We start from the raw sequence: 17,041 nt of genomic DNA, 5'->3' as shown, positions 1-17,041 counted from the left end.
GCAGTATTTCCTAGTCGTCCCTCCCAAGACCTCTGTTGTCAGAAAGTGGGTCATCTTCCTGAAACATCTGCCCCCAAGCTATGCAGCAAGGTCCTCTGGTCTTAGCAGTCTGCAGCCCTGAACCTGCAAAGTCAGAGTACTGATTGAAGACAACAAGCACTTGGTTCCTTCTGGCACTACATCCTTCTGCTGCGAGGGCTTTCATGACCATCTCTTGAGTTTGCACCACATACTAAGCCAGATCCAAATGGAAGGTCACCACATGTCTCACAAGTTGGTGTGCAACAGCTTTCTCACTGGGAAGATGGTTCTAAAAATTTGGGATGCACCTAAGTAGCATGGCCATTCATGGAATACACCAGTGCTTTAGATATAATACTCAGTTTACTAATATGAAATCCGTTATCTCCAGTATTTGAGCTGCAAAAATGATACTGTTAGCTTCAATAGCCTTCACCTTTTTTTGGGAGAGCCACTAACTAGCAACACTAAATAGCTTTTTAACCCCCAAAACCCATCGGCTTTTAACTACTCCATTGATATATTCATATACACACTGTTACATTGCCCAGGCTGTTGGCATTCCCCTATCTCTTCCACTCGGCTGCTTGGTTGTCACACTGCAGTTTGCTGTGGTGGCCTTGCTAGCTAACATTCAAAGGGCTGGTTACTTGCTAAATACTAATGAGTCCCATGTGTGGTAGCAATGCTTAACTCACTTGCACTGCATGGGAGAGTCTGCTTGGGAGTAGAGAGTTAGCCTACTGACTGAGGAGCAATTATATTCAGAGGCAATGACGCTTTTTAAAAAAGGAGTGAGTGGTCAGTGAATTGTCAAGCTGGGAATTCACAATCCCCTAAAAGCCTCTCTCTAGGTCAAAAAAACCCTTGTTATTTCGATTTCTTACAGCCATAGATGTCTGATTTTGTAGGGACCTTGTAAGGTTCTCTAAGCTCAGTGCCAAGAAAACTCCTGTCTGGAGATGGATCTGCAGCTCTTGCATTCATTTATTCTTAATCATACTTGAATTGCCAGCAAATCTCTAGGTACACTACAGATATAAAAAGTGTCAACAGTTCCTAGTGCCCATTACTTGCTTTCTGATGGTTCTTCACATTTCACACTGACAGAGCTTTGAATGAAGAAAAACACAGTAGAATATACACAGAAGTGTAGTCTCTACATACTAGAAATACCCATAATTTGGACAGCTGTTTCATCTCAGTAAGATAGTGTTTATATGTGCTATTACTGATGAAAAATCAAGTAACTGTTTCCCACAAATTACTGGTTTTTAAAAAAGTATAATCCATTCTTGATTCTTCAAATGCTGATTTTTCAGATTTCCGGATTTCTCTGAAGCCATAGGCATTAGGATTCTGTTACTGGTTTAAAGAAAACAGAAAGGCTCCTTCAGTACAGGACTCTTAAAATATAAGAAACACAAAAGAAAGATGAGAAACAAAAGATGAATAAAAAAAGAGACAGCTAATATGGCAAGACTCAGACAGAGTCTGAAGGCTAGGACATTTACCTATCCTGTTGGGATACAGATATTTGTGGATTCCATCTTTTCACAGAATCTCCCCAGGAGAGTACTACAGAAGGTAAGAAAGCAGCAGTGAGAACTGATGAATCTTGATTCCATTCTGAAGTTTTCATCTTCTGTTGAAGCAAGTAACCCTTAGCAGTCTGAGTAGATCAGCAGTGAAGGTAGTGCAGGTAGTCCATTATCTGCCTTCAGCAGCATTTTGCCTTGTTAATTCACTCTTCATATAGCTGCAGGCAAACCTTTTCCTCATGTGAATAAGCAGCAATAAGAAGAAAATAGAAGTCCTAACAGACATGGAGGATTACAACACTATTAAGATTTATCCTTCATAAAAGGAGTCAAGAGTCATCAAATACAAAGTTGCAGGTGCATAATTATGCTTTAAAAAAAAAGCATAGATTGCCAGAAGCAGGTAGAGCATAGGATGCAAAGGATCACTACATAACTTCCTTACATAGACTTCCTAAGACTTCCCACCAGACATATGGTGTTGCTAGAGACACGATATTAAGCCAGATGGACTTCTGATCTAATACATATTCCAATGTTTTCTCATTTGTGGTGAAATTTGACAGTGTGCCCAACACAAAACAAAGCATGGAGAGTCCTCAGTAAAGCATTTGGGGAAGAAATCTGCATGGAGGTGCAGTTTACTCTCTTTTTTTGTACTAGCCTTTCTCAGAGGCTTGGGTTTTTACCTAGATGTAGACATTGGTGACAGTCTGAGTGAGGGATAGTTTCCAGTGAAGTCGGGCATCAGCAGTCTTTATCTGCAGATCAGACATTGCAATGCAGTTGGCATCACTAGGTGGGCCACAAATATCACAGCACCTAAGCTGACATGGAAGATGGCAGTATGGTTCTGTGTTGAGACTCAGTGGGGTTTTTGGCCTCTCCACTGAAACTGACAAGAAATAAACCCTAAAAAAAATAGTACTGACTGTGATGAGTAGCTTCTTGGGACATAGAGTGCATGGAGCCCACTCCAAGCTCATCCTTTCAGCTTGTCATTTTCAGTGGCTCGAGACTGGACCTAGATTTGGGTTTAAAGCATTGTGCTGGAAGTCTCCGTGATGTATTGTGACAGCACAAGTCTCTGTTACTTACATCTTCTGGCACTTGCACACTGCTTCCACACTTTCAGGCAAGAACATTTCCCTTTGCACCCACAGTCCTTCTGGCACAGCATGCTCTATGGACACCTCTGTATGGAGGTGCACCCTGCATTACTTGTCCCATGGTTATCCAGACCAGAACACCTCAAAAAACATGCCAAGACTCCCTCCATGCCCACAGTCTTGCATTTACTTGCAGGTCTCATTCCTGGTTTGTAATGCAGGGACCAGATCCACAGAGCACAATGTGGAAAGCACCTGCCCACTTTCCAGAAAAAAATTACCAGAAGTACAGAATATTCATATCTTCCAGGACATCAAAATACCATCCAAAATACCTTTTTCTGTTCCTTTTCAGACTGAACTAGATGACTGTGCATTTACATCCTACCTTTTTTATTCTTAAAAAAGATAGGAATACTCTTTTATCCATGGGGTCATTGAAAAGTGAGAAGTGTTGTTTGTGTGGCTTTGTGTTGCCCTACACTCTTGTTTTACGTAGATGATAATGCAGATAGACAGATGGACCATCACAATGCCTCTTTGCTTGGTCTTTGCAAAGCAGAGCATGGCCGTGGTGAGATCATCTTTGCAAGCTGCTGTGAAAATCATGAGCCTCCTGGAAAGTAAACAGAGCATGACTACTTCAGCCTTAGCTTTATTTGCCTTCCCATGATCTGAAAGTTTGACCTTTTAAGAAGCTGGTACATTGCTGAAAGCTTTCCAATTACTATTGGCAACACTCGGCCATCTCACAGAAGTGCTTGGCATAATAGAGGACACCGCCTGGCACCTCCACTGCAATTTGAGAATTTCCCCATGAGTCACTAAATACTCCAAAGACAGAGAGGGTACTTGAGGTCTGAAACTTGTGAACATCCAAACTACTCTGGGCTTTAATAGAGAAAGTGGAGCCATCTGTGGAAAGGACACAGACCTGCAGAAATTCTGTGTGCATAACCTGGTAATCAAGCTTACAGCTTGGGCTATGCTGAGGGGTGGTCTTCCTCCTTCCCACTGCCAGGGGAGACTTTCTGGTGTCCACAGCACTTCAGTCCATAGTTTCGCTGTGGAGAATGGCAGAAAAGACTGCAGCGGCCTATGGTATGGTGTCGTGGCTTCTAGAAATGAAATGGTGGTACTACCCTTCTGCAGAAGACCACATCTCATCCTTATGGAGTCAGTAAAAGACATTCTGCCAAAACTAATCCAGATTGTGGGTCCTTCACTGGCTACGTCGTGTCCCAGAAAGTGAATCCTAGCAAGCCTAGAGGCTTCTCATGACAGTACCTGAATGCTGAAAGATAAACAATCCAAATAAACACCTGGATTTGGAGGTTCAGGGTGTCTCAAGGGAAATGTTTTTCACATTTGAAGAAAGTCCTGAGAGTACACAAACAGGCTAATCAGTCACCTGGTAAGTCTTGTCAAACTTTTTCTGTGATGCGGAAAGTGGAATGCAGGAAAACATCAGAGACTGGTCTCTGAATGCAGAGAATTTCTGATAAACTGTTCACACGTAAGACCAAGATACCAGTTGTGAAGGAGGCAAATTACTCTAATCTGTAATTTCATCTCCTCAGCTCCACCACCCATCCCAAGGTTTTCGGTTTGGAACCGTGCGAGAAAGCAGTGCAGAAGATTATGTGAGGCAAAGCTTCCCAGAGATGCATGAGTACATGCGACGGTACAATGTCCCTGCAACCCCGGATGGAGTGGCATATCTAAAGTGAGCCTTTGCGTGCAACAGCAGATCTGGTCTCTTGACTAGAATGCACAGCGGTGAGATGGTGATGGGTTTCCCACTTTCAGTGTCACTTATCCCACAAAACAGTCATTGAAAGGAGTGTGGGAGATAGAGGAGAAAGCACGTTATCACCTGGAGGAAGCGGTACTTGGAGAGCAAGCTAGCGTAGCACCAGCTGGAGTCTTTCCAGGGGAAGCAGTGCTTTGCACTAACTGCTAGAGTGCCATCAAGCATGGGCAATGTATAAATCCTGGCAAGTTTCTGTGCTTGGGAGCCCTTCATCAGGCAGTGAGGAGCATTCAGAAAAAAAAATCACAGTCCAAGCAAAAGCTGTGAATGAGGTTCCTCAGCATCTCCAGCATGCTGGGAGAAGAGAAGGTTCTTAGAGAGAAACCTTAAAGCATTTATCATTAAAATGAATAAAAGAAGCATTAGTCTGGTAAAAAATGATAAACACCAAGTCTTCTTGCTTTAGGGAATCATGATATCTCTGTGTTTCAGACATTTGTGCCTAACAATCTGGGGGTCACGCAACCGATTCATTCTGCCAGAAAACAGGAGAGGCGATAATAAGCCTGAAATAATTCATTCATTTTACACATAGAAGTTGCCTAACAGATGGCCTGAGAATTTTTCACCAGAAGTAGTTTCCTGTTTACGTATCTTTCCCAGAACCATCCTAATGATAATTAAGATACATGGGAGTTCCTTTGGGTTGAACTGGAATCAATCCATTGAAATCAATGAAGTAATGCAGTTTCACATCAGGAGAGCACCCAGACCTTTAAGGTGACAAAAGTGGAGGGGGCAGTCCCTGGATCAGATGAGAACAGGCACTGCAACTGTTCTTTTATAACATCATTTTATTCAAGTGTGCTATTCCTAAATGATTATGTTAGTAAAACTGAGTCCTCTGTGTTCACAAAATCTGAATGTAGAGAAAAGCTGATCTGGGTGAAGGAAATTATCTCATATTCAAGGGGAAAGGAGGAGAAACGCTTTTGTATGAGTTATCCTCCTGCATTTTTGCTCTCATGACCATAACTTTAACGTCACAAAGAAGCCAAGATAGCACTGGTATTTTAGCAATTTTTGATCTTTTCCAATAGAGCTTTGTGCTATCTTTCAATTGAGTCAAAGTCTATCATATTTTACTATTTTCTGTCTTTCAATTCCATAGTATTTCATGGGAGCAAAGTAAAACCTATGCCCATTGTTCTGCTGTAGATGCACAGTTTGTATTTCATGCACAATTCCCTTCTTCAAAATACAAATCAGTTTGCAGTTAAAATAGCAGTCCCTGGTCTTGGTTTTCATTCAGTAATCTTCCAGAGAGCTGCACAGATAAATATTCAGTGAGCATCACTGAGCCTTAGACTGTGAAATGATTGTTTCTGACTTTGATGTTGAACATAGGCACGATCCTGAGAAACTCGATGCCTTCATCATGGATAAAGCACTCTTAGATTATGAAGTATCAATAGATGCTGACTGCAAGCTTCTAACTGTGGGAAAACCCTTTGCCATTGAAGGTAATAATCAGTTTAATATCATACTGCTCTATTTCTCATGTGTTGCATTTGCTTTATTGTGATTTGGTATTCTCAGTGAAAGTATGCAGGTGAAGCTGTGGACCCCTTGAAGATTATGGTAAAATTCTCAGTGATAAAGCAGAACTAAAGTTTCACCCTTTTTTGTGATTTTTGAACTTTCAGATGATTTGTACCATCTGTTGACATGCTCTATATAGGAATTATTCAAAGTGTTCAGGCAGTCTGTCTCCAAACAAGTAGGAGGCACAGTCCATTTCACTGCTCACAATGAAATAAAGTAGGTCCTGAAATTAGGCTAGCTTTTTGTAGGCTCACTTTCATTACACATGTTCAAAACTCAGTGAAATATGTTCAAAATGCTGTTCTACATTTTCACTCTCATCTGAAGTAGATAAATACTGTTCCCATTTTAAAGGTCAGTTCCCATTTTGAAGATTCCCACTGAATCTGTAGCTAATTGAAGAAGGGAGACTACCCTGGTACGTGGCCTTCGGCAGCCCTGATGGGTTAGCAAGGACAGATCAGAAGGCAGCCTGGAAGCAAGGCTCCTCTGAAAGTGCTAATAGCATGGGTCACCACATTAGCAGCTATTAGATTTCAGGAATCACTTTTGTGATAGATGGCCAGTGAAAATGATTGAAGGTCCTTCTTTTCTCCCCTCCAGGGACAATCATTCTGGCCACTTCCATCACACATTAAAACAACCTTCTTCAGAAATGTTCAAACCTGATTGAGCAAGGCAATATTCTAAATGAAGGCCAGAGGAAGCTTAAGCATTTTAATCATTTCAGCTACAAGTCACCAGCACTAGGCATTTTGCAGAATGCTCCTTTTTGCCATACCTCATCAGTGTCTCTCATCTGAATTCACACCAGAGACTGAAAGCAATCAATTTTCTTCTTTTCTTTTTGTTATTGGAAAGGATAGATACACTGAGAGCTGTTCAAGCTGCAGCAGGATTTGTGTGTGTGCAGCTGCATGTTTCACCATGTGCATGAAATCTGATAAATCTTCCACTTCAGAAAGGTCAGCTCTGCCGAAGTAAACCATCAGCTTCCACAACTTTGAATCAAGTAAAGCAAATCTCAATACAGAAAAAACAAATAAACCCCAAACTAAATGTTTTTACATAGCTGGACTTCCTATCACCTAACAAAACACTTAAATATGCTGAAAATGTGGTATTCATGAATATTATCTATGCCTTCTCTGAAAGCCTTCTCCTTCCTTCAGTGTTAGCAAATATATTCAGGTGGAAATACAGGCACAATGCACAAAAATCAACAGCAAGGGAAGCTACTGCATTGTAGGTACACATATCAGCACATCACTCTGCATCATTGAAAAGCAAGTCACTATGATGGCAAATCTACCACTCATGTACCTTTAGGGGTTTGGGTTTTTTTAATTCCTGTATTGTGGGTTTTTTTTTAAAGGAGACAGTCTGAAATTCTGAATTCTGAGCTGAAAAACAAAAATCCATAATGGACTAGAAAGGAATCTCTGCAGGCAACTGGCAGGACATCTCTGCATGCAACTGCATGTCTTCCAGGCATGAACTGTATTTGTTTTTCTAAAGTCAAAACACATAGATTCTGCAAACTGAAAGACCGTATTATAGTTACAGAATCCATTTTCATTTAACACTAAGTCCTTTACCAGCACTTTAACATGGTAAAAGAAGACACCACGGTAGCTAAAAACTGTATTTATTACTATCTAAGTTTGCATGTCACTGCCAGAGCAGAACTGCACGAATGGACAGCATAGCTCCTGGGCTTTAAATTGCTGTGGAACAGCAATATAGACTGCTCCCATGTACATTTACACTGACACAGCTTCTCATCAGAAAATACATAGGAAAAAAAGAAAATGTCAACTATGACATCCACAGTCACATCCACTGATCTAAAAATGTAAAGGGATCACAGAATGGTTTACCTGATGTTAAGGCCCTTTTGCAAGCCTTTTTGTGTACCCCTAAAACAAGGTAAAAAAGAAGAACCCATGGCAAGGGCATGAAAAATGCTGTGTTTCTAGAGATAAGAGATTTATTCATCTATCTGTACCTCCATCTTGAGTTTTTGAACGTCCAATTTTACATATTTTTGTGGCTTAACAATTTTGAATTTGCATTTCCTGTTTGTATTCGACCCCTTTACTTTGCACAGTAAAAAGTCTCATCTCAGCATTCTCAGTCCACAGTAAGCCAGCATCCAGGTTTGAACTGGCTTGCTAAAACAGAATGCCAACTTGAGCTGCCATGCTGGTAGTTTATATCTGAAATGAACATACTTTAGCAAAAAGCAAACAAGTAGGAGAGAGATGATTGTACTGTTTTTCCTTCTAGGATATGGTATTGGTCTTCCTCCCAACTCTCCTCTCACCTCAAACATCTCTGAACTGATAAGTCAGTACAAGTCCCATGGTTTCATGGATGTTCTGCACGACAAATGGTACAAGGTTGTTCCATGTGGGAAAAGAAGCTTTGCTGTCACAGAGGTAAGCAATGAAATTGGGTCACGTAAATGAGGATTTGCTCAAGTTGCTGATTATTCCCTCATGTTCACAATGTGCAGTAGATGTACACACATGACAGAGATGGGCTGCAGATGGAGGAAGACATTAGGCTTCAAAAGCAGGAGATGCTAAGCCCAGCAGTGTTCAGATCAGAGCACAAGAAAAACATCAGCAAGACTGTGCAGCTAAGTTAGGCATGCAGTGCATGCATCAGAGAGCACTTTTGGAGATGAACGAGGCATGCAACATAGCATTTAAAAACTGCACACTGCACCACAGATCTATCTGATTCCACTCAATTATGTGTATCACTGTCTACAGGATCTTCCATGATTCTGGACCATCTTACATGGGAGCGGTAGCTAAAATAGCTAACAGAGAGACTAACAAGAGCAAAAGAAGCAGAGAAAGTAGGAATTTAGTACATTCCAAATTTCTGATATAACCCTGACCAATTCCTAACATGGGTGGCAGCTACTTGTACCAAAGATAGGATTTAGCCACAGAATGGTCCCTTAAGATACCATGTTAAGAACAGAAGAAAATCAGGTCTCACATCTAAGAAGATCTATAGGAACTGGAAGTAAATCTCCATGGATTTGTGTCCTGGTATCAAATCAGAGGAGTTACGCCGGCTGTGGCAGCTGAAGACATAGGCCATTATTTATGAGAAAAAGACTCCTCTTATCAGAATAGCAGTTTTTCATCAAGTTTCCTAGACTGTCAAGTAAAAAAATGATAAAGTACTGAGGAACCAAAAGACCCAGCATGCCTGAAGCTTAGAGCGTACACTTTTAGCTCAAGGTCTTCCAAAAGACACAGGTTATATATTCTCAATGGTACAAAACACATAGCTAGAAATATGATATCTCCTCAGAGCATTCAGCCAAATACCAAACCAACCCTACATGTTCCCCAAGGAAGTGGTAGCATGGCCATCCTCCCCTAAAAGAGAAGCCCAGTTTCCTAGGGCTCTGACTTCCACTCTTCAGTGGTCACCTGAGTGTCTTGTCTGCAAACCTCTGACTGCTGACTAATTCACTAGAAAGCTAGCATTTTTTTAGAGATAAGACAAAATCTTTAATTGAATTTTTTTAATGCATAGGTTGTTGAGGTATTTCTGCATCTTTTACTACATTTTAGACTTTTTCATTAAGATCGTGTCAATATGGATTAAATTGTATTCTAACATCAGACATTCATAGAATAAAATTATTTTTTTTTATTCAACTTCTCAATTTTTTCTCCTTTTTTTGTGATTAATTCAACACAGGAATTTAAAACACATATTAAAACAAAAGTGTGCATTCACTGCTATTCTGATCTAGCTTATCTGAAGATTATATTATCATCTAACAAGACATGTACCTGGGGAATTTTCTTTCTAATGTAGCTGACATATCTGTTCCTGACAAGCACTTTATTCAGTGACCTCTTGTTACTCTACATTTTAACACAATCCTTTGATTTAAATCTCAGGAAAATTACCAGATGGTAATGGTATTAATTACCACAACTGTCTTAAAACTGAAAACTCTTATAGCAGAGACAAACCTACTTTCTTAATAATTCCCCAGTGATGAGACACAAGGAACTTCCTCTGATCATGAGAATCTTACTCCAGTAGCTGTATCCAGGGATCTGTATTCCTAGAGAAATAGCTAAGACACAGAATTAGATTCTAAACATATTCCAGTTTAAAAATATGGGTTTATTTAGAGCTGGTTTTCTCCCAAAATATGTATTTCCTCCTTTAAGACAGTGGTCTCTAGAGTGAGATGTATACAGCCCCTAGGGGTGCAATGAGACAATCTTTGGGTTGCAGGAAGAAAACATTAGAACTGCAGTAATACATATATATATATATATATATATATAAAATTAAATAAATATAGATATATGGGGGGGCATGCTCAAAAAATTACTGATAGAGGTGCATGATCAAAAAAGTCTGGAGATCACTGCTCTAAGCCTTAGGATCTCAAGACTGTCTAAAGAAAAAGGAACTTTTTTTCTGCCGTAGTAAAGATGAGCCCTGGCTTGACAAACTGCAAAAGGCATATTATAAAACCAATTGGATTTCTCTTCTTGTGAAGAAAAGCAAACATGAGCAAAGATAGAATAAACCTTGCATTCAAACTGGAGAGAAAAATCTGATAAGCAGCATGTTATTTTTACAGTTACTCTTCTGAAAGCCCCTTGCAATTTAAAAATACGAGGAAAGACCATACCGTTTTCCTGCACAGCTATTGCTTGTACATTATCTCTGAGGCAAACCCAGTTCTTTCGCTTCCTAGATTTTTATTAACCCCTTCATGTTCAAGTGACACAATACTAAGAGTCACTGGTTTCCAGGTAAGCCTTAAACTTCCCTTCATGGCATGAAAAAACAATGACATGGTTTAATTACTCAAAGATTCCTCAAGGCCTGCCAGCAAAGGGAGAGGAGGTGGGAAAAAAAGCTATTCCAGTCTGAAATTCTGATTTTGTAAAGTTAATAGTCCCATGAAATTCCTTTTTTCTTAGTTTTGAATAGGTTTTAAGCATGGGGTCACAACTGGAAGACATGCTGTACTTTAAAGTAATTCACTCTTTTGAGTGTAACCTCCATGTGATGGACAGAAGGGAAGGCAGGTCTAGCTGCTTTTCTTTTAGTCAGGTTATCTGACTGTAGCCCTTATTTGATCTTCAATTGTACTAACCCAACATGCATAACTGAGTTCTTCTCCAGAGGCCAAAGTCCAGCAAGCTGGTTCAGGTGGGGATGAGTCTCTTTAACCAAGTAACCGATGGTAATGGCCTGGAGTTGTGCCAGGGAGGGTTTAGGCTGGATATTAGGAAGCATTTCTTTACAGAACAGGTTGTTGGGTGTTGGAATGGGCTGCCCAGGGAGGTGGTGGAGTCCCCATCCCTGGAGGGGTTTAAGAGTCGGGTCGACATAGCGCTGAGGGATCTGGTGTAGTTGGGAACTGTCAGTGTGAGGTTAATGGTTGGACTCAATGATCTTCAGGGTCTTTTCCAACCTAGATGATTTTATGAATGGAAGGACTCCAAAAAATCACTCAGACGCTTTGTCTTTGAACAAATCCACACCTACTCAAAGGCCTTATGCAATCAGAAAGAGTGAGTGGAAACAAAAGACCACTTGTAAGGCTGTACCGTTGTGGGGTAAGCTCTGCTAAGTCCAGACCTTCCTTTTCCTGAATTATTCTACTTCACTGCATCTCCCATGAACACGCCCTCCTCTTCATCTACTCCTGTTCATCAAGAATTTCCAGGTTTTAGAACTTGCAGTTTCACACCTGGGGCAACTTCACTAAGCTGAACAGAGCCAGGCAGCAGACACGCTCTAAAGCATAGTTTCCCCATTATTACATCAAGAAGCACAGGAAATATTCTTATCTTTATGACAGTTTGTATCTTTTACTCCTGTACAGCCCAAAAATCTCTGTTATTTAATATCCTTCAGTCAGTGACAGTAACACTCAACAGATTCACTGAAGTGTGGACAATGTTCAACACAGATGCAGATAATTAATTTTCAAAAAAGTCTAAGCTTCCAAGTGAGTAGTCATTTACATGGATTATATACCAAATTAAGACCCAGCAATTGCCTTTCGGTAGCTAGAGTAAGGCTTGGTGTTTTTCTGTCTTTTGATAAATTTGGTCTGTGACACACTGCACCCGTTGACCAGGAGCAATGACTCAAAAATGGTAATATATGTAGGTGAAATACTGATCACTATAGCCTTTAAATGGGGAAATATCCATCTTCCTTTTTTGTCATTACCTCTTTAGGCTGTACCTGATTCTTATCCACCTGCCACTCCTTGCCCACGGAGGTTAATTTTTCCTTAGATTTGTTTTGAGATTCATCTTCCTACTCATCATTTTTTCCTAATCTTACACTGGGAAATTATATTTCCTGTGGCAGAACTCACTGCTAGCTCTTTTCATCTCTCTCTATGTGGCAGTACTTCGCTCATTCTAAATTGCATTTGAAAACAAAGTTGTCTTGGAAAGGTATGATTCAGACTGGGACTGGAAAATTGCAGTGACTCCTCAAGCTGAGAAACCAAATAAAGATGAGTTTGAAAGTGCAGAGGCCAGTAGGGCTTGACTCCACTGTTTTGCATGAACCTCTCAGCAAAAGCACTTGCCCAAGGCGTCTTACTCTCGCCAGCACCCATTGGGTCATTCATGGGGGATGCAGCTAACTCAGACTTGGAATGAGTTGCTGCAGTGAATTGCATCTTACCCTCTTCACCACAAGTAATTGTTGGTACCAGTGGCTGTTCATGCTGATTGCTAGTCTCTAGCAATATCGCTTGAGTACTCAAGCAATTTAAAATTGTCATATTCTAGTCTCAAGGAAATTTCTCTGTTGTAAATTTGCTAAGTCCCTATTTAGGGCAGAGCATGGTGCAGGAGAGAAGTGGGGTTGGCAGAGTTACATTTGCACATATTACATCTGGACATAATCCATGTCATTTGTTTTCAGTTTGCATACCATACATGTAGCCCTTCCTCTACCCTACTGTTATTCTCATGAATACCACTTCAGCAGGAGTCAGACTCCTAGGACTTTCCCCTCCAGCACATTAGTTCCATCCAGACTCAGGGGAGACTGCAGATTCTTTGTGTGGCATTTTTGGGAACCAAAATATACAGTGAATTGGCAGGTTTGCAACTTTTTACTCATGGCAGCGGAACAGCTGTGGCACTAAGCCACTGTGACGGCTGGCAGGGTGGATGGCCTGAACAGGCAAGTTGTCTGTCAATTAGCAGAGGTTTTGACTGTTTAGACCAGGCAGTAATGATCAGGGCAGGGTGTAGAGGAGATGTGCTGGCCACTCCTGATCCAGGGAGCAGTCAGACTTTGGGGAAAGCTAACTGTGCTTACAGACTGTTGCATAGCTTTTAAGCTACATTTTTTAAAATGTTATTGTTGAAACTGTATCTTCTATTTCTCTTGAAAGTCTTACATATTCTCTATTCCAAGTGTCACAGAACAATTGAAGTTCTAGAACTTAAGAGACTGATTTGTACATAGACTGGCAGTTCAGTCAGATAGCAACCAATACATGGAATAAAAAATTATATATCGTTATGTAACAGTATCCCAACTATTAATATCAACAGCTTACTGATGCTTCACAGAGATAGTATCTAACCTGACATTTACAGTAACAATATATGCAGAAACAATGGCAGTCCAAACTGACTCTGTTAGTGCAGACCCACTACTTTCCATGGGTGGTGACACTGGGGAGGGCACAGTGCCACGCACCCCCTGCCAGTGCCTGAGGAAGAGGTCCATGCTGCTAATGGTGGGGATTGATCATTGACCATGGGCTTCCATCTGACCCAGACCAGGCACACAGAGAAAACAAAGTCCTTTCATCCTCTCCTCTCATCAGTGGTGGGATCCACTGATGGCTCCTCTCTGGAGTCTTTGACGGAACTTGCTCAAACTTGACCTGCCATAGCTTGTGCCTGAATTGGTGATCTTTGGCCTTGGCATCACCTGGGATGCACAGTCAGACAGTGCCTCATTCATCTTGCCATGATTTTATCCAGTTGTCATCCAGCAAATTGTGCCTTTTGCTCTGAGTTTTGCCTAGTCTCCTCAAAAGTCAAAAGTTAATTTCCTTTTCTGTTATACCAATCATCTGACAACTCAACAGTCAGTTTTCTAGCCATTACCTTGAAGCTCTGGTTTTTATGTTTGTCTGTGGTATACTCCAGGTGTTAAGGGAAGGTCATGCAGACCCTCCACAAATAAAGCAGCTCATAAATAAAAGCTGCCCATCAGTCACCTTCACAGTACCTTGTTACCAGTGCATGAAAAACAAACACAACAGGAACAAAGATTTTGCTGCCAAGAGAGTTTTCTCAGTCTCCATGTATGCTGTCTGGGGAGGAGAGTCAGCCCTTGCCCACTAGAGGACTGGGAACGTTATGAAAAAGGATATCACAAAGTGACAAACACATTGTGAAGGGATTGTGCCACTGTGGGAACAGGCAGTGGTATCTGGACTTGCCCTGGGGTAAAAAATACTTTACACAATGGTCCTGAAGAAAAGAGTATATGAGTATTGAGTCTGACATCAGAGTCAGGAGAATCATGTTTTGAGTCGCCTGAAAATGAGTAACAGATTAAGATTCACCTGTCAAAACTGGGGGGAAAAAAAAAAAAAAAAAGAAAAAAAAAAATAGTTTATTCTCTGAGAAGACAAAGCTGTTATTCCCAGTTCACCAGCCAGTGATACCACAGAAGCAAACATCTTCTCAGTACCTAATTTGGATGATATGTGTATGGTTTTTCTTCCCACTATGGACAGGGCTCAGAAAATGGATGAGTTGAAAGAAAAATATTTATTACAAAAGGGGAGTATTTTTCCAGATCTGTGTAAAAGTCCTCACAAGAAGACAGGAAAGCAACTTCTCTTGCTAATGCAAGACAATGATTTACAGTATCTTAAAATTTGGCACTTGGAACCCTAAAGCCACAATCACTGATCTTTGTTAATCTCCCTAAAGAGATTAAATATATATTATATATATTCAATATAATATAAATATATATTTAATATGAATATAAATATATATTCAATGCTGCCACTTCTTTGAGAGCACAAAAAAGCCATAAGAACAAATAATAAATAAATAAATGTTTCTCTGCAGCTACAAGAAATGCCACAATCTGAAGAGAGGGACAGGTTTTCATAGTTTAGTTACCTAAATGCAGACATCAGCATCAGTAGGATTTTGCAGACCTACTGATATGCCAAAACATGTTTAGAAATCTGCCCTTCATTTATCCCTAGTAAAGCTGGAAAGAATTCCTTCTCCACAGAGGTGCTGCAAAATTTAACTTCCTGATCTCAGCAGAGCTTTTTAAAATCCTTGCAGGGAACATGCTATCAAAAAGGATAGCTTATTATTATAGCTAATATACACATGGTGCCCTGCTTAGTGTTTGGGTTCAGCAGTATGTAGCACCAGTACCTGTGCTGCCAACTTGTATTGTATCCACAAAAATCTTTAGAGGCTTCTAACTGGTCAAAACTGGACCACATATGTATTTTTATGGCTTATTCACTGCTCTCAGTACAACCAGGGAAAGTAAAACATGTACAGTCTCTTGCAGTAGGGAGTAAAGCAGGAGGTTTTCCTGTGAAATACAGTAATGAAATCACCAAGTGCTAGTTTTTGTCTTTGCTCCTCCCTTCAGAAAGGTCACAAATATCAAATGCTCTTCTCTGCATCCCTTCCTTCTATTCAGGGCCCAAAGAGAAAGCATGTAACTACAGAGGAGACAGCAGGAAATGTTTAGGTAGCAATTGTAGATATGGGTTGATAAATTAGAAAAGTCTCTCCGAGGATATATAAAAAAGCAGATACCTCCAGTTCTGCTCTTGTATTTGTTGGCTTTCAGAAACTGCCAATTTCCCGATTTGCAAGTGGCAAATAACTTAGAGGCTGTTGCCAGTGTAGAGCTTAGCACCCATTAGCTGTAATCGTCACAGGATTGACTATGGTTGCTTATTGCTTCAGAGTCACCACATGGGCATAATTGAGTTTCTTCTTCTAAAATGCAGAGAGCTACCTCCTGAATTTATGATTACAAAGTTGTAGCAAGGAATGTATTTTTATCCTGGGTTAATAGAGAACACACCACTTGATGGGCTTTTATTCCCTTTAAAAAAAAAAAAAAACACAACAAAATAAGATATTGCAGTAGAGAAAGTAATCAGTTGGTCTTCTATTGCCAACAAAAACCTAACACACACACATCTGAACCCTACTTCAGCAGAAAGTAGTGATACAGATTCCAGTTTCTTCTATATATGCACCTAAAAATACATAAACTACAAAATAAGCAGTAGAGTTTGCTGTTCTGATACCAATCAGCATGAAGCTGTGAAAATGAGAGGTGCCTCTATTAGATGGTTTCCCTTATTACTTAGCATGTGTGTGTCTACAGTAATTATGAACAGCTGATAAATTGCCTTTTTACAGTGGTATGTAAATGTGCTGATATTGCTATAAATAATCACTCCATACACTGTAAGACACACTGTGCTAATTATTTCTCCCCTACCTAGTTTCCCCACTTAATTTAGTCTCAGAAATTTTCCTCTGCTGTGCAGCCTTTATCAGGCAGCATTTTCAATGCATTATCTTCTTTATTGCTAGATGAAATATCACTGATGATTTGTTTTGGCATTGTCTTTCCTAGGAAAAGATAGCTTGTTTGGGACAATTTCAAAAGCTATCCATTACAAGTGAAAAACACATCAGAGCTGCTAGTGCTGAAATTTCTTTCACCTGTTTCCAGGGAAAGTAGAAAACTATTCTGCAGAGCTGACAGAACAATGAGCCAGACCCTGATCAGCATAAATGAGAGCAGTGTTACTGAAGATGAGGGAGCTATTTTTCATATAAGGAGCTGGCCAAGTGCTCTCTCTGCACCAGTACTAGAGTGGCATCAAACATTGACCTCAAATTGGGGGAGACCTCTCACGCATGCAGGAATCCCCACTGCAT

The 17,041-nt window shown here is 40.4% G+C and overlaps 1 protein-coding gene across 2 annotated transcripts in view; it reads left to right on the top strand.

Annotated features, from left to right (window-relative positions):
• Window positions 1-17,041, top strand: part of GRIN3A (glutamate ionotropic receptor NMDA type subunit 3A) — a 75,517-nt gene that overhangs the window by 50,694 nt on the left and 7,782 nt on the right. For both annotated transcript variants that reach the window (XM_074931644.1, XM_074931643.1), the window contains 3 exons: window positions 4,252-4,397; window positions 5,832-5,947; window positions 8,319-8,470. In XM_074931644.1, coding sequence (XP_074787745.1) covers window positions 4,252-4,397; window positions 5,832-5,947; window positions 8,319-8,470 — 414 coding nt within the window. The remainder of the gene's footprint in view (window positions 1-4,251; window positions 4,398-5,831; window positions 5,948-8,318; window positions 8,471-17,041) is intronic.

This window comes from Athene noctua, chromosome Z (assembly GCF_965140245.1).
Source record: "Athene noctua chromosome Z, bAthNoc1.hap1.1, whole genome shotgun sequence".
In the NCBI taxonomy this organism is placed as follows: domain Eukaryota; kingdom Metazoa; phylum Chordata; class Aves; order Strigiformes; family Strigidae; genus Athene; species Athene noctua.
The sequence above is the reverse complement of the archived record's forward strand: the minus strand, read 5'-3'. Positions and strand labels throughout refer to the sequence as shown.